The sequence below is a fragment of the Anomalospiza imberbis genome, chromosome 9 (assembly GCF_031753505.1).
Source record: "Anomalospiza imberbis isolate Cuckoo-Finch-1a 21T00152 chromosome 9, ASM3175350v1, whole genome shotgun sequence".
Classification (NCBI taxonomy): Eukaryota; Metazoa; Chordata; class Aves; order Passeriformes; family Viduidae; genus Anomalospiza; species Anomalospiza imberbis.
In genome coordinates this window covers 14,439,776-14,466,487 of record NC_089689.1, presented here as the reverse complement: position 1 = coordinate 14,466,487, position 26,712 = coordinate 14,439,776, and the positions used below count along the sequence as shown (strand labels likewise).

The 26,712-nt window shown below is 40.9% G+C and overlaps 2 protein-coding genes and 1 non-coding gene across 3 annotated transcripts; 1 reads left to right on the top strand and 2 right to left on the bottom strand.

The window, feature by feature from the left end:
• The first annotated feature begins 1,789 nt into the window (after positions 1 to 1,789).
• Positions 1,790 to 1,875, top strand: TRNAR-UCU (transfer RNA arginine (anticodon UCU)). Its single transcript is given in 2 exon segments — positions 1,790 to 1,826; positions 1,840 to 1,875. It is a non-coding gene; the product is annotated as a tRNA-Arg (tRNA).
• A 3,341-nt stretch (positions 1,876 to 5,216) lies between these two features.
• On the bottom strand, positions 5,217 to 13,515 carry DNTTIP2 (deoxynucleotidyltransferase terminal interacting protein 2). The gene is made up of 7 exons (XM_068199803.1): positions 13,345 to 13,515; positions 10,932 to 12,655; positions 9,303 to 9,438; positions 8,544 to 8,639; positions 8,008 to 8,172; positions 6,723 to 6,832; positions 5,217 to 5,369 (listed from the first exon to the last, which is right to left on the bottom strand). The coding sequence occupies exons 1-7, from the start codon at positions 13,498 to 13,500 to the stop codon at positions 5,276 to 5,278; spliced, it is 2,481 nt and encodes an 826-aa protein (XP_068055904.1). The 5' UTR covers positions 13,501 to 13,515; the 3' UTR covers positions 5,217 to 5,275.
• A 2,179-nt stretch (positions 13,516 to 15,694) lies between these two features.
• On the bottom strand, positions 15,695 to 26,231 carry GCLM (glutamate-cysteine ligase modifier subunit). The gene is made up of 7 exons (XM_068199810.1): positions 25,934 to 26,231; positions 23,237 to 23,302; positions 21,454 to 21,538; positions 20,656 to 20,712; positions 19,208 to 19,410; positions 17,584 to 17,698; positions 15,695 to 15,869 (listed from the first exon to the last, which is right to left on the bottom strand). Exons 1-7 carry the CDS (start codon positions 26,051 to 26,053, stop codon positions 15,700 to 15,702), a joined length of 816 nt encoding a protein of 271 aa, XP_068055911.1. The 5' UTR covers positions 26,054 to 26,231; the 3' UTR covers positions 15,695 to 15,699.
• Positions 26,232 to 26,712: the final 481 nt, after the last annotated feature.

Sequence of the window (26,712 nt, the reverse complement as noted above, 5' to 3'; positions counted from 1 at the left end):
CAGTAGCTCCATCTGCTGCCCAAACTCAAAGGTGGACTTTGCACCGGGACTACATTCACAGAATAAAAAAGCAAAACTACTTGAATATATAAAAAAGCAAAACTACTTTAATATTTTGAAACATTTCTGGAAAAATTCTAAACATTTCCCTAGTCAGTCTTCCCGCATGAACGGAACCAGTCTTTACCAACCTTTATAAACCAACTATGCACAACAAAAATATGAGAGTCTCAGAACCAGTCTTGTGACAAAAAAGAATGGCTCTTCACTATCTGCAGCCGCTTAGTGCCATGCTGTCCAAAGGTGCCATGCTACCCGATCACACTGGTGAGGCACCAACACTCACTGCACCCCACAATGAATATGCCCAAGTGTCCACAAACGGCAAGATGTTCACAGTGATTCTTAGTTACTTAAAAGAGGTTTATTTGAATTGTACAAACATAAATTTAAGCTGATTCAGAAGATCAACTCAGTTCTTAAAAACAAGACTTCTGTTTCTTTTCTGCAGTACAGGGCTTTGAGGAGTCAAATTTTACAGATTTGCATTCCTTTACCAGGAGCACTATGAAGAGCCCTGTCCATAATAGAACAATTGTGGCAAGACCCAGAGCTTGCAAATTCGACCAGACCTGCTCGGAATCTTGTACAGCTTAGTGATTCTTGGTTTGTTTACAAATGTCCTGGCTGAACAACAGTCTGTTAGCTTGGGGGTTGTACAGTTCGGTATTTGCTGTAACTGCCCAAGCCTTCCAGCACCCTCTTTTTCCGGGCGGTATTGCAGGAGCTAGTCAGTCATCGGGCAGCTCAAGAGCTCTGGCTTACTGCTGGCCACAGGTGCAGCAGCCGGCTGCCTGGGAATCACAGGACACACTGCCGGAGTGCCTGAGTTACCTCGCTTATTCATTACACTCGGAATCTCAGCCCTGGATGCAATTCCTCGGGGATTGTGGATCCGTGTCAGTTTATTTTACATCAGTGTTATTAGCTTCCTTGTCCCTCAGATTTTAGGGCATGCTAAATTTTTTACATGTTTTTCTCCATTCTTATGGATACCTGTACTTTTAAATTATGATAAAGTGCAGCACGAGATTCTCAGCAAGTTTTGCTGCCCAGGCCCCCCTGCCCGGAGCCCTCGTGGCGCCGGTGCCGGCAGCCCCGCGGGCCTCCCCGAGCGGCAGGCCACAGGCTGCCCTTGCTTTACTGGAGGGCAAGGTTAACGAAAGAGTACCTCATACTCCTGTCTCTTGGGGTTTCTACTATGCCTACTCAGTATTAAAAGAGTAGTATCCCGGACTTGTTTCAGGCTACAATTACAGCTTTTATGGAAAAATGTTCTCTTTCTGAATCCATGGGGGAGGGCAGTGCTACTGAGCATTTACGGACGTCTGGAGGAGCGAGTTCTTCATTACAAGGCCAGTTATGGATTATAATGATATCCCTCGAGCATAAGGATCAATACTGGAAACGCCAGAGTGGGATGACAACAAATATTGTACACTGATGACTGATGAAGTCGGTCTTCGTAAGAAATGAGGACGCAGCCCGGTGGCGAGTGCTGCACAGGAAGCCGTGGGCCCTACCCGAGCCGCGGGCAGCTCTCCGGCAGCACGCAGGGGCTGCCGCGAGACTCGTTTGTGCAGCACCGTGTACGACTAACCCTGTTCATGCTGGTTAAGAAAAAATAAAATTGTAAAACGAGAAAGAAGAAAGAAAGCCAAAACAGTCGGGACTGACGCGTGACGGCGCGCGCAGGCTCTATAGACGGTGTGCGGGAATTCCAACAGGTGGCTCCGTGGCGCAATGGATAGCGCATTGGACTTCTAGAGGGTTGAAGGGATTCAAAGGTTCCGGGTTCGAGTCCCGGCGGAGTCGTGTCTTCTCTTTTTTTTTTTTTTTTTTTAAATAAATTTCCCCCGCCCCCTACGCCTTTTGTGCGGAAATCTTTCCCCCACGCTGTCCTGTCCCTTACCTTACCGGCGCAGGTATCCGCTACGCAGGCCTGGCCCTTCTCCCGTCAGCGAGGCTCTCCGGCCCGCCTCCCGCCGTGCCTGACGGTCTGGGGAACGCTGGAAGCGGGCGGCGACAGCCGCCATCGACCGGACCTGCCGTGTCCGCTCGGCCCGGCGACACGAATCTTCCTCACCGCCAGCGACAAGGCGGAGCAGGAGAAGGGCTCTGCTCCCCTTCTCCTCCCGGCCCCGCCGCCCTCAGGCTGCGGCGGAAGGGCTCTGCTCTCCTTCTCCTCCCGGCCCCGCCGCCCTCAGGCTGCGGTGGAAGGGCTCTGCTCCCCTTCTCCTCCCGGCCCCGCCGCCCTCAGGCAGCGGTGGAAGGGCTCTGCTCTCCTTCTCCTCCCGGCCCCGCCGCCCTCGGGCTGCGGTGGAAAGGCTCTGCTCCCCTTCTCCTCCCGGCCCCGCCGCCCTCGGGCTGCGGTGGAAGGGCTCTGCTCCCCTTCTCCTCCCGGCCCCGCCGCCCTCGGGCTGCGGTGGAAGGGCTCTGCTCCTGCTCCCCTGACCCGAGCTCCGCCAGAGCGGTCAGAACCGACAGCCAGCCCCGTGGGGCCGCTACGCTTCCAGGACTGTCTGAGGAAAATAATGTTACTTGAAAAACCAAGACTCCGTCTTTCCTGGAGGCACTTCAGTTACGACGGGTCACCATGATATATTTCTGGTTACTTTCAAATAACGAAACAAGCCCACAAACTGCACAAATCGGAATTAACACCATATTTTCTGATTTACCGACAGAAGGTGAAGAGCCGTTTTAATTACAGCAAATTAGGTGGTAAAATAAAAGAGTAGCAGCAATAAACAAACCACCTTGATTTTGCTCAGAATGGAATAAATGAATCGGATTCATTATTCCTGAATTATTAAATTCGTGAGGTTTTCTTCAGATAAATTATTTTTATTCCTGCAGGTGTGACTTTCCAACTGTAATTCTGCTTATTTAAAAGCAATAAAGGAAAATCTGAAAATCAACCACACCATCAGGCACATTAACCATCACAGTCAGTAAAGCCAGAATTACAAATTAGCACAAATATTTCTGCCATTAAAAGAAAACACTATTTATAATTGATAGGCAAAGCTTCATGACAGTTTTTATGTGTTTCCAGAGTAATCTAATAACCACAGGCAACCACGTGGTGCATCTGGGTTTTAATCTCTCCGCACCTTCACCTTTATGTCAATCTCAAAGCCCGTCTGTGTGCTTTAACGTACACTGGTGGTTAAGGAAAGGTGCCCAGTGCCTCATCTAACAGAGGCCGAGGCAGGAGCTCGGGCAAAGCTGGCCAACACAACCCGCAAGCGCCACCCTGCAGCCCTGGGAACGCTCGGCACATCTCACCCCATCTGCACACAGCACGGGCACTTGCTGGGCCCCGGCTGGGACAAAACAGAAGGGATTAGAAGAATCAAAGGAAGGGAAAGGATATAGAAGCAAGCCAAATCCCTTTCTAGCTGTGCTGCACATGAAGTAACTTCTGTAGCTATTGAGCAGGCCGAGCAACAGGCCCAGAGTTGTTGCTTGCTGTGTAACCACAGCCTGCATTTCTCTTTTAAAGTCTGTCAAACTCGCATGCTGCTTTTCCAAAGTTGCATTTGGAACACCCCAGGATGCAACAGAATGACAACTACTGTGGTGCCTTGTTTTCTTCTCGGTGTTCAGTATTAATTTTTTGTGCTTCCACGTCTCAGCCAGAGAACAAAACACCATAGTTGTTTTTACTGGCTTTTTTATCATTTACTGGGAATTGAGATATTGGCATAAATATAATTGCATTAAAATAGCCTATGCATATTAACTGAGACCTGGGGACAGGTGGTTCTACTTGTACTTGTTTAATATTTCCCAATGAATTCACTTTACTTTGACACCATTCATCTGCAGGCCATGAAGACTTTTTAAAGACTCTAGATTCCTGTCTGCTTCTGGTCATAAAACATTATGGACAGCATTGGAATGATAAAAAACACCCCGAAGGATCTGAGGAAAATTGAAAATTTCTTTCAAGCATCAGTTGGTGGTTAATACATACCACAATGCTCATTTCAACATAAAAAACTAATCCTTAAAAAAACTACTTCTCAGTAGAAACCTTGATAGTTAAACACTAGTCAAGAACATAGTTAAGCACTTCTTGCTGAAGATCTGCAACGTGTAAGATTCAGCGTTCTTGTGGTAAGGAAACAATCAACCACTGGTCCTCTGATAGTGACTTCTATATCCTAATCACCCAATCCATCTGAGACAATATAGTACCACTTTAATTTCTTCTATTATCCATCTTTTCTGCTACCTTGGAGCAGTAACCAAGTTACACTCATTTGTAACAGCAATAATGACCAGGTCATTAAAAACCAACCGAACACCACAGCAGTTCTGACAGTCACAAAAGGTCATAAACTGTGACTGAAGGGGAACTGAGCCAATGACATCTCTGGCTCTGCAATGGCAGCAGAGGCCTTCCAGACTCACTCTATTCGTTCACCTTGAGCTATTCCATGTCAGCTAACAGACACAATCTGCACAACACACCCTACATCATGGATGCCAATGTTATTTCCAAAAATATCATTAGGCAATAATTAAATGGTAAAAATTAATAAAAGCAAAATATGATTGTTAAATTTTGACATATAAGTATTACTTATTTATTAAATAATATGTAATTTGTCTCTTCTAAATAATATATATATTATAATGTATACACACAAATATAAAAGTATATGTGTAGGCACAGAATTACAAGACATTCTGTATACTGTTATGGTCAGTATTGAAATAAACCCTTTACAACCAAACCATTTTTCAATGCCTTCCATTACAGTTTTAGCCAGCAGCACCTCTGACAAGTCATGGAAAAATATCTTCTAGCACACAATATGTGCAAAGATGAATTACACGTAACTTTAAAATTAATTTACTAATTAATTACTGGGAAGTCTGAAGCCTGAGAAGACCACAATCTCTGAAGCTGAGCTGAATTTTGTACTCAGATTTAATAATATGCTTTCATATAGTTATCCCTTTACATAAATATTAATTAAAATAAATGGCAAAGTTAAAATCTAAATTAATTTAAAGTGAGATACCTGATAATTTGCTAAAGTTTCCTAGCTTTATTCTCATGGCAAGAATTTCCCTAAACCTCCATTTGCACATGACCTGCAATCTTAAAAGAAACCAAACAAAACACCACAACCAAAGCATTCTGTAAGAAAGTTTTATAACAAATAAGTTGTTCCAGCTTGGTATTTTTCTTCAATTCTTAATTGTGAAATTTCTTCTTCTTCCGATTCCTCTTCCCTGCTGCAAAAGCTGCTTTTTCACTCATGATCTCCTGATACTTCTTTTTATTATATCTGAACAAAATAGATAATTTACTTTTAAGCATGGCAAACCAAAGTTCAGGAAAAGATAACATGGACAGTATTCTATGCACATTATTTGCCAATCTGAGTTTTCTCATGTTTTCTGAATCAGTTTCTTTGATTAGTACACTTATGCATAAGTAAAGGGGAATCAGCAGTCGGATCAATGATATATGCAGGTAAATTTGCATTGGAAGTAAATTCTATTCAATTTTGTAGTTAATTTTGGTTGGGGGGACGATTTTTACTGCATATGCAGTCACATTTTGAACAGTCTGCTGAAACACTGCTACTGCTCATAAGGGGAAGACTCAACCATTTCCACAATACCATGAAGAAATTACACCCACTTTTATAGTGCCTTCCCATCATACAAGATAATAAACCTTACTCTACTCCAGACAGAAAACTGAGATGAGGTGAATCCTAAACAACGAGCAGGGTAATTGCTGAATGTGAGTTGCTAACTCCTCTAACAGACTCTTATGTACCTGCACTGATGAGTACCACAGACACTGCATGCTGAATAGTGCTGAGCCTTTAAATGCAACTCCAAAATCTGACAAATATCTGCACTAATGCTGAAGTATATGATTAAAGCCCTTAATTAGCCACAACATAAATTAACTAATCAAATTTCAAATACATTAATTATTAAAACTACTTTATAATACACACCTAATAAATCAGATCAAACCATAAAACTACTTAAGAAACAGATACAGTAACTTCCCAACATTATAGTTAAATTTACTAGACAAAATTAAGTCTATAATCCCAAATCATGTACCACTTCAAAGAAAACATGTCATTATGTGAAAAGAGAAGTGACTATTAACATTATGTAATAACCAATACCAAAATGGACCATCTAAATGACCTACTCCCAAAACTGTAGGCTATGCAGACATTAATTAATCCAATCATATTCTTCAAGTAAGTCTTTTAGCACAATTTTGACTCCCATGACAGGTGGCAGACTGATGTATTTATAAAATGAAATAATATCAACATTCACAGAATTACAGGCTGCTCCTTTCTATCAATTATGCCAAGAAAAAATAGTGAGTCTTTAAGAGTGGCTGCCAATAGTGATGACTGAAGGTGGATAAAACCCTTTAATGAAGATGAAACATACATTCTCTCAGTCTAATTATGCCCTCAGATAAAGGTTCCTTAGACTGTCTAAATGGCAGTACTATGGAAATGCTAAAAGACTAAAAATTTTTCTTTGAAGTATAAGAAAACCACCCTACAAGCTGAATAAAACCAAAAAAGGCTACAGAATTAAAAATACTCCTCTTTTACATGGGATATTAGAATTACAGAACTACTTTTAAATACCTTCTGAACTCTGAATCTGCAAGCAGCTCCTCCACAATTGTTCTCTTCCTCTGTTTCTTAGGGATTCGACTGTGGTAAAAGTCTATGGGAGAATCAACCACAGTTCCAACCTAGGAAACAAAAATGAAAACATTCTTACTGTACATGAACAGCAAGATGTTGATTATTTTGCCTTTTTTTTTTTTTAATCCCCAGCAACAAGTGTGAAGACACCTACAGAGCAGATGAGAATCACAGCTGCTTAATAAAAGTGAAAAAAACCAAAATAAATAAGTCATGTTTTGTATGCAGAGTCCCTTTTGGTCTCCTTGTCTAGTGCAGAGAGGAAGGCCTAAGCTTTAAGACTGTACAGTTTTCAATGCTGGACTGCTGTATCAACACTTCAATTCATTAAAGTTCTTAACTTTTAAACGTTTTAAACATAAGGGAAAGAAACCTTTATGACAACCTTAAACCTCTTCATGTCTCTCATCCTGGTGGTTTTGCTAGATGACTACATAGCAGCTATGTTAGAGCTACACAGCCCTAATGCAGGGGCTTCATCCTGAAACACATCACATTTTTTCCAACCAGCGTGTCAGTCAGCTCTCCCAGTTCAGGTCAGCAGTAAAGATACACACAGTACATGTTTCAGGCAGTGAAAATAAACCTGTGTGGCTCTAATTATGTGGAACGCTTCAGTTTCAGTTTCTCTAATTTCACAACATACAACACCCTCGACACTTCAGAGTGAAGTGGTAATGTTTTGAGAAATGAAAACATTTCCTCAAGCATGCTAACTATTCCAAGTTTCTGGAGGCCTATTTCTACAGCTTCCACAGTAGTTTCTTTGTTGATATAAACAATTTCAAAGCTGAGAGCTGCAAGCAGCAAAAATTTCAGCTTATCACAAAGGTAGCTGGCTCCATTTAAACTGTATTAGCTAGTAAGAAAATAAAAGCCAATTACTTTCTACACACTTGTTTAGAAAGGCCAGTACTCCAAAAAAGCAGTGAAAATCTAGTCCTCTAAGGGTTCAAAATCTGGATTCAGTAAGATATTTGTTCACTTCTATGAGATCAGCCAAAGCTAAAAACATCAACAGCACATATACATATGGAACACAAAGTTAAATAGTTGCAAACTCTAGCCAAGTAATCAAAACATTTTAATAATTAAGGTATGAAATTAAATCAATACAGAAGCTACCTACAAAGTAGGCATCTTATTAGGTATCTTATTAGTCATCCTTAAACAGCTGTTCAAAACTTCAGCAATACAATGCCAGTTTCTGCTGCTTCCTTACCTGGAAGTACTTGGGGAGACCATCTCTATCATTCTTCTTATAGAAATGCTTAGGGTCCAATGAAGCTCTCATCTTCAAAACTTTAAGATCATTTTTCAGTTCACTTGTGATTTCTGGGGCCTTCATACCAAACCAACCATCACCTGTTGTTTTCTCTCGCTCTGCCTAGGATGCAATATCAAGAACAATGAATTTGCATTCAGTAACTAGGACGGGACAGAAAAGGGAACTCCTTCCTACAAAACACAGATAAAGCATTTAGATTCTAAATATGTACCCTTAAAACATGTATTTTATGACTATTATAAAGGAGGTTATCAGCATTGCCTCAGTGACAGATTTGTACTGAGCATATAACCATTCACTTCACTATGCTTGTGACTGAAAGGATGACTTTCCACAGGACAGCTCAAAGAAGACGCTAAACTGCAGTTCATCACTCCAATGCCAGTGAGGCCTGGATATGCACAGTCCCAGATGCAGCTTTCTACCACAGCTTGTTTCATTATTTGAGGCATTACCAGCTCTTCACTTACCCTGCGCTGTTTCTTTAGCTGGTGAAGTGATTCCCTGTAGGGTGGGACACATTCCTTTCTTTCAAAGTCTGGAGTTATTACACTCTTCTGCAAGAGCTGTAAGAATTTTTTCGAACATTAGAGAGCCACCTCACTGACACAAACTTTACAGCCTAACTGCATTAACAGAGTCTACTGAAGGAATTAAGCAGACTCTAAGCAAGCATTGAATTTCAATACATGAGCAGTAACAGTCTTCAAAATAGAACACTGGACAACAACAGAAAGCAGCTGACTTGCCCTGGAGGAAGTGAGACAGCAAATCCTCTGGAGTGAAGAGGACCATCATGGATGAGCCAAAGAAAAGTCTTAACAAAAATAACATTCCCTTTACTTCAAAGGGTGCTTTTGAAAAGAACCTGCTGAGTCCATACTAGGGTATAGACTTTCATTTACTGAAATTCATTCTGGCTATGGACTAAATATCTTCTCAGCAGACCTTAAGCTTGTGTATCATTAGATAAAACTCCACCTCTAATCAACTTTCATTTATTTTACAAGGTAATGGTAGAATTTGCACTGTTCTTCAGTTTCTGAAGTCAGGTATATTTAAACTTTCACTATTAAAACTAAATGTAAAACCACACTTTGGTCAAAAAGAATGTACGTTCTCAATGAACCATGAAAAGGATACTTCTTTAAAATCAAACAAACCAACCTTCTCAGATTAATATTGTGTTACAATAGTCACAGATAACTGAAAAATTGTAAATGTGTTACCTGGTCCTTCTTCTTCTCCTTCTGTGGTTCAATTACACTCGATTTAGGCTTCTGATTTTTTGCATCAAAACTGATATATAAACCTCCAAGCTTCTTGATATTCAAACCAGGGTCTATGCTACTGGAAAGACGTAAACTAAAGGAGAAATAGTTAATTATTAGAACATTATAACATGCATGCAGCTAAACCTTCTACTGTCCTCTGAGGAAGATGAACAGAAAAAATGCTTTTCTTATTCTTCCCAATTAGATTCAGTTCTGCAATGATTTTAAGTCTTGTTATCTAGATTATGTAATTTTGAAATGACAGATGTAAGGGGATTCATGCCATTATATGAAAGAAGACTTATTATTAAAAAATACCCGTGGAATCACTTCCACAAATTTTTCATATTAACTCTAATGCTGGACTCTCATCTTAGATATTATTATCTTCTGTTTAATTCAATTCTTAATTTGCTTAACCTTGCCAGAAGAACTCATGACTAGCATCCTTCTATACACTGACAAGCTTGCTAGCTAAAGAGAAAACCCCAAACTTATTGGTAGTAGAAATACTCTAACTCTTAATAAGAAGTATAAAGAAACTAGAATTCATTGTAGGAATGTTTAAGTCCTTGTCTGTATAACCATACTAGGAACAAAGTCATTAAACTTGGATAAGGAAGTGGTTGGATGGTTGCATCCCGAGGGCCATGGTCAATGGCTCAGAACCCTGATGGTTCTATGAAATTTCAAAGTTACTATGTTCACATTTGTTTCACTGCTCCATTCATGCAACCAAAGGAATGTATCCACAAACTATGTACAATGGCTGTTTTTGATGACAAGAATGTTTAAAAGCTCTAAACTACAATGCAGAGAAGATGGTAATAAATAAAGAGGTACAACAGGTATTTATTGTAGCTTGAATGCTTATTAATATAAGCCCTTTAACAACTTTCTATCAAACTGTGATTGATCTTGTATAATGTCTTCACCATGAATGCTTGGCTAAGCTTTCTTAGCTAAGACTTCTGGTCTACCTGAAGGTTTTTACTAGATTAAGACTTATTTATCCAACCTAAATGAGTATTATGCTTTAAACATAAGAAGGGATTTTAGCAGCAGCTGGACTACAAGAATTCAAGAAGTATCACTCCACCTAAATTATTCTGATTCCATGCTAGGTTTCACCTGAAGAGTCACCATCCACAGCACAGCAACAACTGACACATAAAATTATATGCAACTGTTTAAAAAGCATTATCTAATCAGGCAATGTGTAAGGAATTTACTGAACCTTTCGTTATCTACATTCCAACTGCAAGAAAAAAATTAACAAAACTGTGACCTAAATAACCAATTCAGTCAGCTTGACCAGTTCCACATTGTTTTTTAAGCTGAACACATACAAGGCCTCCAGATGCCAAAAAAATGTCAGAGTTCTGTTCCTCCTATATTCAAAACTGAAAAAAATGCCGAAACCTAAATTTATGGACCATATTCATATTTTATAATATGTGCAACACTGTTTTCTGTAGCAACATGACAAATGTGAAAAGACTAGTCCCTTATTTATTCTGCACTTAATATGCATGTTCTTAAATGAAATGCAGATTCTTTAGCTATCCCTAGCAAGATACTTACACGTCAACCTTATTTTTCAACAGATCATCATCTTCATCTTTTTCATCTTCATCTATCAATTCCTCTTCATCCTCTTCCAAGTCTGATTCTTTATCTTTTTCACTGCCTTCATGCTTACTTTTAGCATCACTCTCTTGGTCTACATCATCCAGATAATACTTTTGGCTGGAACTCATGCCAGGCTCAGTATCAATTACAAAAAGACCTTCAACATTCAATGAATCGCTTTTTAAAGATTTTTTGAGGGAAGGAGTTCTCTCATCTGACTTTTTATAACACAGATTCTCATCAACTGTATCTATGTCGGCCACATCACTATTTTCAGAGTCATCACTTTCACTGTTGCTCAGAAACAATGCAAGAGATTTGTTATCACTGTTTGGTTTTTCAGTGTTGTGGGATACCTCATATTCTTTCGCTTGGTTGTCAGCACTGTCTGCACCAATTTTGAGTATCCTGCTTTTACCAATGCTTTCAGTTGTCTGTGCAACAGCCATGTCCTTTGATGGGCTGCTCACTGCACTAGCTTGCTTACTCTTCCTTAATTTATCATCATATGAGAAAGACTGCTGTGCATCTGCCTCAGCATCTGCTCTTTCACATTCTGTAATTTTTTTACTTTCATTTGGTGTTACTTGTCCTTGGGATTCTAGAAATTGTTTGGGACTCATGCAGTCAGTCAAAGAAAGAGACACATCTAATTTCCCCTTCCTTGCAACTATTTTACTGTCATCTTCTTGTATTTGGCCACATATTGCTTCTGAATGGTCTATCTCAACAGACTGTGTATTTTTTTTTGTTTTTTTCACAGGTGATTTAGTGTCACTTTGTTTTGTTTTTGTAAGACTGGATGCCACATCATTTAAAATCTCTTCTTCTGTGTCCTCACACCAGGTTGCATTAGCACATTTGCTTTTAGGTGAACTGGGTTCTTTATTACCATCAACGAGGGTGGAAGCATTTTCTGTGTCACTGACAAATTCTGCAGTAGGTCTAGAATCAGAAATTATGATAGGATCACATTTAATAGTGTCCTCAATTAAATTCTCATCTTCTGAAACAAATCTATTTGTTTCCTCAGTCTGCTTAGTATTTTCTCCTTGTGATTTCATTTGCATGCTCCTAGTAATTCGTTTTGGAGTGACACATGGTTCCACAAGAGAACTTAGGCAACATGACTCTGTGCCAGAAGCATCTTCACTCTGGGCTTCACAAACTCTCTGCGGCTGCAATTTCTTTTTACTTTGTCTGCTTCTTGTACTTGTGGGAACATTGAGCATCTGGACACCAGAAACAGCAGAGGAACAAGACTCAGCTTCAGAGACATCATCTTCATCCAGAATCCTACTTAACTTATTAACAAAAGGTGTATTGTCATGTCTTTTTTTGTCAGCAGAATCTGGTTGATAAGGAATTACAATTTGTCGCCTCCGTGTTATTCTTACAAACAAAGGTGTTTGGAGACCAGACACAGAAGAGCAGTTTGATTCTGCTTCTGACACATCACCATCACCTTGTGGTTCAGCAACTGATTGTGCTGATGGAACAGTTGTGTTCTCACTCCTAGTGATCTGAATCTCTGAGCTATCACTGACATCTGATTTCATTTCTGCATGTTCCAACTCTTCAAACTGACATTCCTGAATCACCTCTGGCTTACGAACTGATTTAGTTCTTCTAGTCATCCTCCTAGTCACAGGAGTGCTAATTTCAGCAGATCCCACCTAGAAAAGGAATAAAAATGTACTGTATTGACAGATAAAATAACTACACAAAAAGAATGCTATAAAAATCACTAAGAATCTTTTTAAACAAATCTACTTAAACTGACAACACATGTCTCTGTGTAGCCCTATCTATGCAGAAGAAGCCTTACCAAACCATCTCTTGCTTATCTCTCTACTGTATTTTGGTCAGGGCAGGAGAAGAAACACATGCATGCTTTAAGAAATATAAACAAGAATCTCCTAATTCTAAAAAGTCCTGTCAAATTGTCAGGGGAAGCACACCCAGAAGAAACGTTCAGAAATATTCAAAGACCTCCTCAACTATGAACCACGAAATACTTACTATCAACTATCAAAACGGGCCCCAAAATGGTGTCCAAACCCAAGTTTGGGTCTACGAACAAGCTGGCCTCGCAGCAATCGTAAAGCTAGGTATGATCTGCTAAGTATCATTTTAAGTGACAGAGAAATGCTAAAACATCTGTCACGCAGAGTAAAATACGCCTGCCTGTAACTCCCAACGCTAAACGGCCCAATGACCTCCGGCGGGTGCTCTCGTCCCTCACGGCCGGCTGCGGCACGGGCACGGCGGGCGGGCGCACCGACACGGCCCCTCGGGGCCCCGCCGCCCGCCGCTAACGACCCCGCGCCCGCGCAGCCGCGCTACCCCCGCCCGCCCCGCTCACCTCCGCCGCACCGGCGGGACCGGCTGCGGGATCGGCTGCGGGATCGGCTGCGGGATCGGCTGCGGGATCGGCTGCGGGATCGCCGGGGCTGCCGCCGCCGCCTCCCCGCGTCCCCTGCTCCCGGCGCCGCGCCGCCGCCTGCCTGGTGTTCACCATGCTGCTGCCGCCGCGCCGCACCCGCCCCTTCCTCGCTGGCCTCCTTCCTTCCTTCCTGCCTGCCGCCCGCCCTTCCGGGCCCCGCGGCGGGGACAAGGTTCCGGGGCGGCCCCGCCCGCCCAGCCCGGCCCGGCCCCGTGACGCGTGCGAGGACGTGGTGGAGTCGCCAGGTGCAGGCGCTTGGAAATGTGTCAAATGCTGCACTAAAATGCCTACGGAGTTTCAAATTTTAGTTAAACTTTCAGGCTTCTCATGGAAGGAAATCCCCTCTCACCCATCTTGCTGCAAACCAAACGAATGAGATAATGTGGTAATGTGATAAAGTGTTTTGCTATTAGTGACTCTAAAAATACCACGTCTTAAAAGGTACTTTTCTATAGCAAGCAAACTATTAGCAGTTTACAGAAAGGAAATAAATCATCCCATCAGAGCAGCCTTTACATGGGTTTAGCACAGTTCCTGTTTTGTAGCATTTCAATATAAAAAACTGAGCACACACACAAGTCTGGCAAGACAGAATCAGCCAAATACAGACAGTGCTTACAGGTAATGGTTAAATCATAAGCACGCAATACAGAGCTAGTAGGGAAGTTTAAAATCACACAAATGTAATTCTGAACTCTGATGCACACTGGCCCAACATTAAAAAGAAACCACTACATTTTTATTAACAGAAAATAATCCAAACCTTTATTGATGCATTACTAGTTTCAATTCCCCGTTTCTCTCACTTGTCAAAGAATTGAAGCCAAGAAAATTTCCTGCTATTTGCCACTACAAATACAGTATTTGAGGACTAAGGTACCTTGAAAAACCTTAATCATGAAGCGTAGTGGAGTTGATTATAGGAAGCTGACACTGCAGACACTGCCTACAGGCATTCAAACTCCACTTGCTGCCTATTGGAAGAATGTAAAAGATGTTGGTGAAAATTCATTCCCTTACAGTCCAAATCTCAAAATATGTACAACAAAGTTAATGACTACTACCAGTATGAGGCCATGCCACTGTCTGAAATTGAAATGTAATTTACTATTTTAGACACTCAGTATCAAAGTTTCTGCTAAACTGTAAGTTGAACTTCAGGTATCTACTCTCATTTAAAGGCCAAGGCAAGGAAAAGGCCTTTTTGACAGAAAGGACTACATTAAACCAAAAGCCTTGCTTTAGCTGCAGCAATCTCGCTGGTATTAAAAAGCCAATGTGCTAAGCTGCTGCCAATCAGAAAGACACCTCACTTCAGGCTAAGCCTTGTTTCCTCTTTCCTGAGTGGCACTCAAGCAACAGGTTTCCCAGGCAACCACAAAAGTAAGTAATTTTAGTGAACAGCATCAGCATTTACTGTCTATTCTACTTGGCTAATTGCTTGTGTAGATCACAAGTATCAAAAAAAACAAGCCACACAGTTGAGAAGGAGACAGGCACAATTCAGTTTTTGATTAACAGCTTTCTTCATCACTTGTTTTCAAATCTTGTTTTAAACATTCACTATTAATATAATTTCTATTTCAAACAAAAAATGCCATCACACTTGTGCGAACACTAAATGAAGCATATCAAGGCACAAAGAAGCCAGAAGGAATTCAAGTAACAATCAGAAAGTAATTTGGAAGATGCATTTTCTTCTAAATCATAGGAGTCTTTTCCACTCTATTAAAAATAAATCAATTTTCCCACACCCACAAATTAAACAGCTGACTTGCCTATATATACATATTAAGTAATGAGATACCAGCCTAATTTTGGGGGTATGGTATCATTAAAAAAATGACAATTTTCTATAAAAGCTAGTCCTTGAATGCTTAAAATGTATGTTCACCAGGTAAGTATGATTTAAGAGAAATTTGTTTTTTAAAAAAACAAAAATATATGTTTCTCCATGCTACCTAATGGCAGCTAAAATATAATGATAACTTTTACAGTGAACTGGTCATAAAAAGAAAATTATTTTAAACTGTTACTCTGTAGATAACTTCAATTAAAAAGTCCCAAAATATTTCATATTTTGAATGAACCCATCAATAGTTAAAAAAGAAAAATAGTACTAGAACACTACAGACAATCCTACTGACATCACACTGAAAAAATTACAACTTTTGGTAGTTCATTATAAATGATGTAAAAATCTTTCTACGAAAAATGCAATGTTCCCCCATCCCAAAGAAATTTAAACAGCCTTTAAAAAAAAAAGACAGTGTTTTAAGATGCATTTCTTTTAGCTTGTATGATATAGCCTTTGGACTTGATAATTCCTCTGCTTTTAACAATGACTGAATACCGCAGAAGCCATAAAGGAATCCACTTCTTTGCTTTCACGTTCTGGATGCTTTCCTGGAGAACTTCTTGGAAACTTGCTTCACAAAGTAATTCTGAAGTTAGAAAGGGATATTTGTGCTTAAAACAATATCATATAAACAGCTGCAAAATAGCAACACTTAGTAAGAGAAGCCTTTTCCTACAGTCAAGATCTTAAGTCATACCACATACCCCTCAGATCCACTCTTTCAGAATGCATTTACGGTAAAAGCAGCTGAATATTACCAAATAAATCTCCAGGACACTTTTTTGCAACATTGAGTATTTTCCACAAAACTAACTGAGACTCTGGAATATCAAATTGAGTTGATCAGCAGAGTCATTAGTAGGAGACAAAGGAAGTTAGAATTGAGAAGCTAGCTAGACAAACCAGAGGTGAGTAAAACATAGGGCTGAAATCAGCACAGTACTGAGCATTTAGTTACCTCTGCAGTCACTGGCAAGTCAACGTTTATAGTATCTCCCATAACTGGGCTCATAATAACCATAAACCCAGAAAGCTTTAGGAAAAAGGGGCTTAAATTCCACAAAGCAAGAAAGGAAGGCAGACACAAATCCTCCTAGTTTCCTCTGTAATGTACATCAAGAGAACACTGTCTTTGGTGAGGAGTGCTCACCAAAAACAGTCTTGATACTCTTCAGCTGACTATTTCAGAAAAGTTAAGCTGAGCAAACAACACATAGAGGAATCACAACTTGTGCTGTTTTCTATCAAATCCTCTTCTCCTTCATTTCATGACTTTCAGTGGATACTATTTATTAAAATGCAAGTTGCATTTGGACTTCAGAGGACATGGAAAATGTCAGATTGAATGGAAATTCATCTTGTAAGCTGCCAGAGCAGTGATAAATCCTGGTACTGATGAAATTCATTAGTTTTAACAGTGGAACTATGAAGTATATACTTCATAAGAAATGCTTCACATACTTTTTTTCTTTGGGATCAAGTGGAAAGAAAGGAGAAGGAAGGAAAAGTATCATCATGAATAATTAGCTGTAATCAAGAATGCAGGGAAGGAATTAACTAAATATTGTTTAAGACTTTTTATTATTCCAACAATGTGTTAAGGTGTCCAACACTTTTAAGGTGTTCTTAAGTGAAGAAAGACTGATGATGTTTGAGAGAAACTAATGTTATATCCCAGAATATTGTAGAGATCTGGTAACTCAGTTCTACAGCTCAAAGGAAAACCCCTAATTTCTAATTCATTTAGCCAATGAATCACTGCATTAAAAAAAGTGAAGAATTTATAAGTCTTTTTGCAATAATGTTATTTTATTTTAAGAAGTCAAGACTTTGAAAGAATCCTACTTAAAGCATAGCAATTTTACAGATCTAATATTACCAAACGACTCAAAAATCAACTGGCCATTAACATTTCTATGTAATCTATTTCACAAGTTCCAGGCAAGTACACTTTCATTTACCATTTACTGGCCTTCAGCAATACATTTAATTCTATATTTTGTAGAAATAAACATAGTACAAATTTCTCAGTAGGTTTTTCTTCTATTTACTTTATCTTCTCTGACTAGAAGTATTTCAAGAAATTATCCAAGGCTGCAAGACTGTTTCAAGAAGGGGTGGGGGGGAGGAAGCAACAGCAGCAACTTGACAGAAGCATTTAATAAAGGAGAGACTTTTAGAATCCTTGGTTCAGGCCTCAAATATAACACACTTTGAAGTTCAGGAAAAGATTATTCCTGATTTTCTACTTAATAAATGCATTTAGAAGTCTTATGTTAACTTAGTCAGCAAAGTCTTACCTTTGGGGTCATTGTGAGTTAGCAGCTGTATGTCACACTCTTTTGCAAAGGCTGTGAGATCAGGTGGCATCACACAACAGGAAGCTAGGTTCACCTGATTACTACTTGGTTTCACCTGAGAGTAACAAAGTATTTTTTTTTTTTTTTAATAAGAAAAAAATACTAATGTACTTATATTAGCTGTTTGCCTCACGCCTTCTATTACAACAGAAATTTTGCTTTGAACAATTTGTCTTTGACTATAGTTTTGAAGTCTGAGCAAGGCTAATTAATTCTGCATGATTCATTAATGTAGGCAGCTGCACACCTGCAATACACTGCAGCATAGAGCTCAAAGCAGGAGTAGGATCTAACTTCAGGTGCTGCCATAGCTAGATGAGTGCTAAGCCACTGCACTCCAGCTTTCTGTCTGCTGTGCTCCCAAAACAGCAGCAGCTTTATTTCCCCCCTCTCTAGTAAAAGCACTATAGGGATGTCAGTTTGAAAAAGACTTCAAATTTAAAAATCCAAAACCATTTTTGTTAGGGATATATTAATTTGCAATCTTCCATGCCTTCAGGCAACTGCTTGATTCAGATCAAGTTAAAAGGGATGCTCTTCCACTGACTTTCTCCTCACAAACTGCATTCATGATCACCATGCACGTGGTCATTAAATCCTGCAATTGCCCTCTCTCAGTGTACATAAAACATTGAGGGTCACAAAGATGATCAAATGACTGGAGCACCTCTCCTATGGAAACAGGCTGAGAGAGTTGAGATTGTGCAGCCTGGAGAAAAGAAGGCTCCAGAGAGACCTAAAGACCTTTTCAGTACCTTAAAGGGGCTACAGAAGAGATGGAGAGGGATTTTTTGGAAGCACATATGGTGATAAGAAAAGGGGAATCACTTTAGACTGACAAGGCAGTTTAGCTTAGGCATTAGGAAGAAATTCTTCAATGTGAAGGTTCTGAGGCACAGAAAAGTGCTGGATGGCTGCCCCATTCCTGGAAGTGTTCAAGGCCAGGTTGGATGGAGCTTTCAGCAATGTGGTCTAGTGGAAAGTGTCCCTGCCCATGACAGAAGGCTTGGAACTAAATGAACTTTCAACCGATTTTATGGTGCTATGAATTAGTCACTGCGGACAACAAAGTCTTGTGCCATTTCATTCAAAGCCTGTCTTCCTCTTTACATTTACGCTTACCACTAAAACATAATTTTTCCAAGGGGAAATCCTTCCCTTTGTAACAGCTTAAAGTGAAAACAGCTACATTTTCAGAGTCACTGGAATAATTCTGAAGGTTTTAGAGTACTGTTTGTACTCCTTCCTAAGTATAAAAGAATCCAAAACCTTCAGTAGTTCAATCCTCAAACTTTTAGTACTTCAAAGAACCTGCTTCTGAACAGACCTGTGATTTCCAGCTGTTTCTGGTCAGTACATAAAATCACTGAACAAACAACAGTCATATCTGAGCCTCCCCCACCCTGAACATTATGACCATCCACAAAATGTTGAAAGTAACAGAGCTAATTAATATTTTATATATAAAACCATTTATAACAGAAGTTTGTAACAATTTGTCAGCCAACAAAGCAAGCAGTTACTCTGGCCTAAGAAATGCTATGAGTAGGAAGTTGGTTCTCACCTGTGCCCACAGATAGAGCTGCTCTAACAGTGTTTTATCTAGGTCGGAGGTACCTATGGCAACAATCTTTTTGTTTTGAACTAGGTTTTCAAGTTCTTTCCAATAAGGTTGCAAATATTCCAAGGAGAGGTTAGTTCCATCTTCGACAGGAGGTGGGGCAATAATGACTGAGTCTAACTGAGCAACTCCGAGGGCAGAACACGCTGAGGAAAAACAACAGACACTGTAAAATCTTGTCAGATACAAACATAAACAGCATGACACTTCAAATTTAGCAAAAACCACACCTCCTGCTTCACTCTGCTAGCTCTCCATTCACCATTTGAAACTCTGAGTGTATCTGCGGTCAAGAGTAATAATACGACCTTTTTAGCAAAGATTCAAAAATACAGCTGAAGACCAAGATTCAGTTGTAGGTCTTGGGAAAGCAAAACAAAACCAACAGAAAATGAACGAAAGCATGAAGCTTTTTCTTCCTTTTTAATGTTAAAACTGTGTTTTTCTCTGAAGACGCTGCTGACAAACAATTCTCTATTTCCTGACTCTCAATTTCTTTTAGAATTTGTAGCTTTCACTCTGAACTATAACTCAAGTACATGACATGGGTTAGGAAAACTACTTGATATGTGTGAGGAGTTAAACTAAAAGCACACCAAATACAGAGACTTAATTTGCCAGAGAAAAGTGAAGGTCTTGGAGTCTCATTGAGCTTTAGAATAATGCAAGTCATGAGGACTCTTAAGCACAGCAAACGGAGAAGAACTACCTAGCTAAAGTAATTATTTTCTTCAAGAGGAGGAGTTCATTATTGTACGTTTGACAAATGGTGGTAAAAATTACAATAAATAAGCTATTAACTGAGGTATCAATAGAGAATAATGGTATTTGGCTCTTTCTTCTTTGGTCACCCCTTATGCCCAACAACCTTCCAAAATACTAAAATTCATTGCTGCTCACAATTACTGGTACATAATGCCAACACAACTTTATGTAGAGACATTGTATGGCATTTTCAGTAAAACCTAACTATTTCACCAGCCATTTGTAGCATTATTTTATTTCCTAAATAATCTCTGAAAGACCACGCAGTCAGTAGCAAAGTTCATGATGTTAAATGCAACTAACGAGAACTGGCAAGAATGGCTGTATCACTGCTATTAAAACATGACATGATATTTACTTTTTAACAAGTTTTGTGTGAAAGAATAGAAACTTGCTCCTGCTTGTAGCAAGGAATCAGACTTGAGTTTGTGGATCCAAGGTCACAGTGACTGATTTATTAAGTTTACTGACTGTGCAAACAGACTTGATTAACTAAGTCTCTCTTAATAGGAAAACAGGATATACTTGTGACAGCGGCTAAATACACCTCTTAGAAGTAACATTAGAACTTTTTCCACCTAAGTTCTAGAGTAAAAAAGAAATCCTAACTTGAGTTCCACACTTACCCAGGTCAACTGCGTTTCTGATCGATGAAGAATTTGATCCAACGATGAAAAGCTTTGCTATTTTCAAACAAACTGGAATCAATAACTAAACAAGGCAGGTATTACTAATATACAGCCATTTACTTTTGCTATACACACTATTAATGAGTTTTTGGGTAAAAGATTTTTAAATATACACCAATTACTTAAAAAATTGGAAAAAATTCCAACTATTTGAAAGGTGACTGCCCAATAAAGACACTGTTCTCTTTAATTTTGATGTTGGCGTGCAGTCTCAGAACAAGAAATCATCCAGTTAGATGATGTAATAAGCTGTAAAGCATCAAGACATGAAGCAGTAACAGTGACAACCTGTATAAGAACCCCAAATGTAATAGTACAAACAGACTTCTTCACAACTTACTGAGACTCAAAATGTACTAGTGTTAGTTTGGACTGCCTCCTTCAAGTTCATCATATTCAACCTGGAAAAATTATGCAAATAAATGTGCTTCCAATGCTATTTCTTAATTCCAGTATTATCTGTAATATTTTGCTTCAAAAATGTCAAAGACTCACAAAATACATTTTAAATATCTTGAGGTGATGTAAGTTAAACTAGAAAAATGCTGAGCTGCTTTAAAATCTGAAATACTAATTCAAGACTTACTTAGCCAATGTTTAAGAAAAACAGTGTGCAATAATGTAATTTGATTTTGCAATTATAGAAGAGAGCAAAAAAGCCCCATCTATGAATATCCTATTAATGACTGCATATGAAACCTTTCCATGCCACTGGATTTTTGACTATGTTCTTACCTGATACTTTCAACTCATCCCTTTCTTCAGGATTTATTTTTTCTATAGCTTGAGCTACAGAACATTCCAGAACCTCCAGTGTTTCCTGTAGTAAGTACATGAAACTTAGGAGCAACGTCAAGAGGAGACAGTAAGCTCCTGAAGAATGTTTTTAAGAAATTTGAAAAAAAAAAAGAAGAAAGAGCGAGTGCCTTACAGTTAGAAACAAAAACAGTAGAAAAAAGCAAAGACAGAAAGCAAGTAACCCAAGGCTTCTTGATCACTGAGGGGACATCAAAATAATAAAGATATATGAAAGGCCCTATATGACCCTAATATAGAAAATACAAATTACTGATTAGAATTATTGGAACAAGATTCAGTAGTTCTAGTAGTTCTGATTTTATGATATGAAAAGACTGCTGTGCCAATTCAACGGACCTTGGTTTTAAAAAAGCCACATGACCAGCTGAAAAGAACCCAATCAGAATTAGGAGGCTTGAGTTGGATGGGAACATCTGCATAAAAATATTTTGTCATTTCAGTGAAGCTTATGAAAAACCTACAGTGAAAATGCTGTAAAATACTGATTTAAAACAGTAATTACTTCAGCCCCTGACCTCATTTAGGATTAGGCTGACATCTCATGTCAGCTGGCACAAGGTGACTTCCTTAAGTTTTACCTACATCAGACTTTGTATTATAGGCACATTCAACACTGCCCCAAGCAAAAAAGGCTTCGCTAAATTTTGCTGTGCTACCAGAAGATTCTCAAGTGAGTCTCTGAGTTACTCCATAAAGTCAGCATTTTAAACAAAACTTAACTTTTTTTTTTAATTACTGTATATCGATATAATTAATGAGAATTTGGAATTATGCAAGGTAATGTGTTCTTATAGTAAAACCTAGCTTACACTAAATAATCTACTTTAAATGCGTGACTACACTGGACAGAGACAAGTGTTTGTTTTTGTTGTCTTCTTGAGCAATCATTAGTTCTTCAGTGACTCAGCAATAACTGCCTCACACACTTCAGTTTGGAATGTAACAACGTGCAGCTGATGCCTCCATTATACAAGAACTGGTAACAAAACCCAAATAAATAGTTAGGAAAGTTTTTTAAGGTTTCTTGTTATTGTTTTTGGGTACGTTTTTTTTTCTGAAACGTGCTAATATTTCACAGAATAAATAATAACCTTAGTGAGGACCTATTACTGTTTTGTTGAATTTGAGAAGCAAAAGTGAAAGAGAAGCAGGCAAATATACCAAAATCTTCATGTCAGATGTTCATGTCTGTGGCTTTAAGACTTATGTGGAAGTCTTTAGCTCTTAAGGGAAAAATTGCCACTTCTGCATCTTCAGAAATATTTCTGAGACAACAGATGCTTCAGAGCTGCCCTCCAAATGGGATGGTCTTCAGCCATCTGTGATCCCCGTAGTTCAGAGAATTCTCCACTGAGTTTTAACAAGCATGCTAGCAAACTTCTAATGTACATAGATTTTATTTACTTTTACTTGCCCTCATAATTAATTTAAAATCTTACAGACCACTGCTATTACTTTGCCAAGAACTGTCTTATCTGCCATAAACAAGATTCTCTCTTTACACTGGCATTTCTTAACCTCTCCAAATTTACTAAACATTAAGGAAAGAAGGGGAGTTGAGAAGTATTCCTTCAAGGTATCTGGAACTGCAGATACTTTTACAGCAATTTAATAGTTACGCTAAGTTTTAGAAGTGTAACCAACTCTATATCTTTGGTTTCACATGTAACATGGGTAAGATGCATAACATCTCTCCTACCTGATTTTGGTCTTGGCCAATCTTTGAGCTCCACTCAGTCAGTGTTTTCTGGATGCAGTCCCGTACCTACAAAACATTTTCTCACATTGAAGCATGGGTATGTTCCAGCCACACACAAACACAACAGTACAGAGATGTGTAGGACAGACTGCACAGCTGAACTAACGACACCCCCTCACGCAAGCTTCTTCCTTCATAGCCTCTGTCTGCAACTCGCTCAAATTAGTTTACTTTCATATTTTTCTCTCCTCTTCCACAGAGTTTTAGCAGTAATACAAGTACTGTACTTCAGTTATTTCTCACACCAATGCCATCTTAAAAGGAAAGTACAATGCTATGCAAGCAAGAACTAAGACATGGGGTGGTTTGGGTTTTTTTGCGCAGAAATTCTTAAGTTACAAATTAGTCAGATAAGAGCGTAAGTGCCATGACACTGTAGAAATGAGACTTTACAATCAACCACTAAATACTCATTGTATTAATTACTTCTCTTTTTAAGATGCATACAACCCTTCCCATTTACTACCTACCTACTCCACTGGCAAAACCACTAATGCTTTTAAGTCCTTCATCACTGTAGGGGGAACCTAGAGATCCTACCCGACACTTGCATTTTTCCGTCATCCACAGATGCAGAATAAACTCGACTAAGATTCTGATAATGGACTTTCTTGAACATAGTAAGACATAACTATTAAATCAGCTAACTAATTTTCTACAGTACCAGTGCTGCAGCTGTGGCAGTGCTGTAGCTTCCTTCTGATCCATCTTGGGAGTTAAGTACAGGTACTGTCTGACTACCACCAGCCACAGGTAGGAGCACTTCCACCAGCTGCTGCTTTACTTCACTTTCCACAGTGTGTTTTATAACTCGTGCATACAAAGTAGGTGCATACCTACTTTGTGTACCAGCAAGCAGCCATTTCCTATGACACCTAACTCAAAGAGCTCTAATACCATGCACAAACTAGAAGTCAACATCCCTGCCTGATATCAGACACAATACAGGAACAATACTTTGTGAACACAAATACTATACATTCCCTCCATCGTTTAAAACAGTGTAAAAACCCCCAGACCCAAAAGGCAAGAATTGACCACCCCAGTAAATAGCTAAGCACAATAACCCTTTAATAAAGTAACTCTTAATCCTATTTTGATGCAATTTATATTGTTATCTTTTCCTTTCTAAGGGCAAGTGAGACAGAACTAAATTTTTATATGCTGCTGCTTTGCAACTGTCACAGGACATATTTCTATTGCGGTTCCTATGCACCAGCCTCTGACTCCAAAGCTGACATCACTCCCTTGCCCTCAGGCCATGTGGAAAGTGCAGTGTATTCCACTGCTTTGATCAGCTTTTCCAAACACAGCTGCACTCCCTAAACGCTGGTGTTCACAGTTTGCAAAATTTTAGCTTACATTCTGCCACTGAGAACTGACTACCCCAAAGAGAGGGGTTAAAAGCTGATCGGAAATTATACCAATTATTTGCTTTTGGAAGTACAGCAACTCTGGAAAGCCAGCGGATTCCTCTGTAAACAAGTGAATTTTAGTACCTTAACTATTAGTTATGCACATTGGCCACTCTTTACTTAACAGCCCTCCAGAAACTACCCACACAAGGGTGCCCATCGTGACACAGCTATGTCTTTGTTACAGAATCCAGCCCTATTTCATATAGATCACAGAATGTTTAATGAGCAACCAGGCCAAATAAAACGTTATGTGGTCACATTACAACCACATGACAGCTAAACAAGAGTATGATGAATTCTTCCTTCTTGTTACATCATCCTCCCTGCCACCTTTCTTCCACTTGTGCATGATTAATATGCAACCAACCAACTTCTAGGTTATCACTAGTGTCACCTACATAGCAATGATCAGCCAAACCCATAGTTGTTCTCATTATTAAGTGACCATTCTGAGATACTGTGTCACGACAAAAAACCAAATATGGTGGTTCTGAAGTTCACGGCCACAGGATCTCCAGACATTTTATGAGAATTTTTCCAAGCATTGACATATACCGCTAAAGGTAATACTTTTTAAGAGATGATTAAAAAGCTCTTTTCAACTTCTTAACAAAGAATGACAGCTCTCTACTTCAAAGAAGACTACCACTACTTTTCCCAAGACCGGTCTCTATGAAGAAATTACATTAACTTCGGGTTAGAAAAGAGAATTTTCATCATCTGTAGTGCAAGCTCCTACCTATGCATATTTTTACCTTACTGGAGAAGTATAAGGGATCCCCTTTGCCATTACAGACAGCACTCAAATTGCTAAGTGTTTTAATCCTTCATTCCCGGGATCAGAAGGCCGGGCTCGCTCCTTCTCAAGGCAAAGTGCTTCCGGGGGCACGGGGGCCCCGACCTCCCAACAGGGCAGAACGCAACGAACGGACGAAAACAAGTAAGTAAAACTCTGCTTTGCCATTCCGATCTCGCGCCTCCCGAGGGCACCGGCAAGCGGATCGCTGGGGAGCCAAAGCCCCTCCTCGCCGTGACGGGCACCGGGCCACGCCGTGCCCCGCCGGAACGAGTCCCGCTCCGGACGCCGCTCGCACCGCCGGGGGAGCGGCACCCGGCGCTCTCTGAGCCGCCAGCCCGCCCGCGGCCCGGCCCGGGCCCCTCGCCCCAGGGCGGGCCTCCGCCGAGGCGCCCCGAAGGGAAGCCCCGGCCCGCCCCTCACCTCCTCGCCGGGGGTGGCCGGGCACTTCTTGCGCAGGCAGCCCCAGTTGAGCAGGTTGCCGGTCTGCAGGGTGAGCGTGCCGGCGCGCTCCAGCAGGGCACGGGCGCCCTCCGTCCCCATGTCGCTGCTCAGGCGGTGGCCGGCGGGCTCTCCGCGACACCTACGGCCCCGGGCAGCGCCGAGCCGGCCGTGACTCAGCTCCGGCACCGGGGCGAGGGGCGGCGCGGGGACAATGGGCGGCGGGGCGGGCCCGGCGCGGGAGCGGCGCGGAGCGGATCGCGCCCCGCCTCGCGCTGCCTCAGGCCGCGGGGCCGCGGCGGGCACGCGCCCCCTGGCGGCGGCCGGGCCGCAGCGCGCCGGGCGGGGCCTCCGGGGGCGGGGCCTCCGGGGGCGGGGCCAGGCACGGGTGGGCGGGCCTCCGGGGAGGGGCGGGGCCGCCGGGAAAGGGGCGGGGCCGGGCTTCCGGCGCCGCTGAGGTCGGTCCCGGGTCCGTGTATCGGTCCCGGGTCCGTGTATGGGTCCCAGGTCCGTGTATCGGTCCCGGGTCCGTGTATCGGTCCCGGGTCCGTGTATGGGTCCCAGGTCCGTGTATCGGTCCCGGGTCCGTGTATCGGTCCCGGGTCCGTGTATCGGTCCCGGGTCCGTGTATCGGTCCCGGGTCCGTGTATCGGACCGGCCCCGAGGGGCAGCGGCCGCGGGACCTGGACCTGGCATCGCACCCCAAGGAGTAGCCAAGGCACGCGTGGCGCTGCCCGGTGGTAACACCCCCGAGCCGCGGC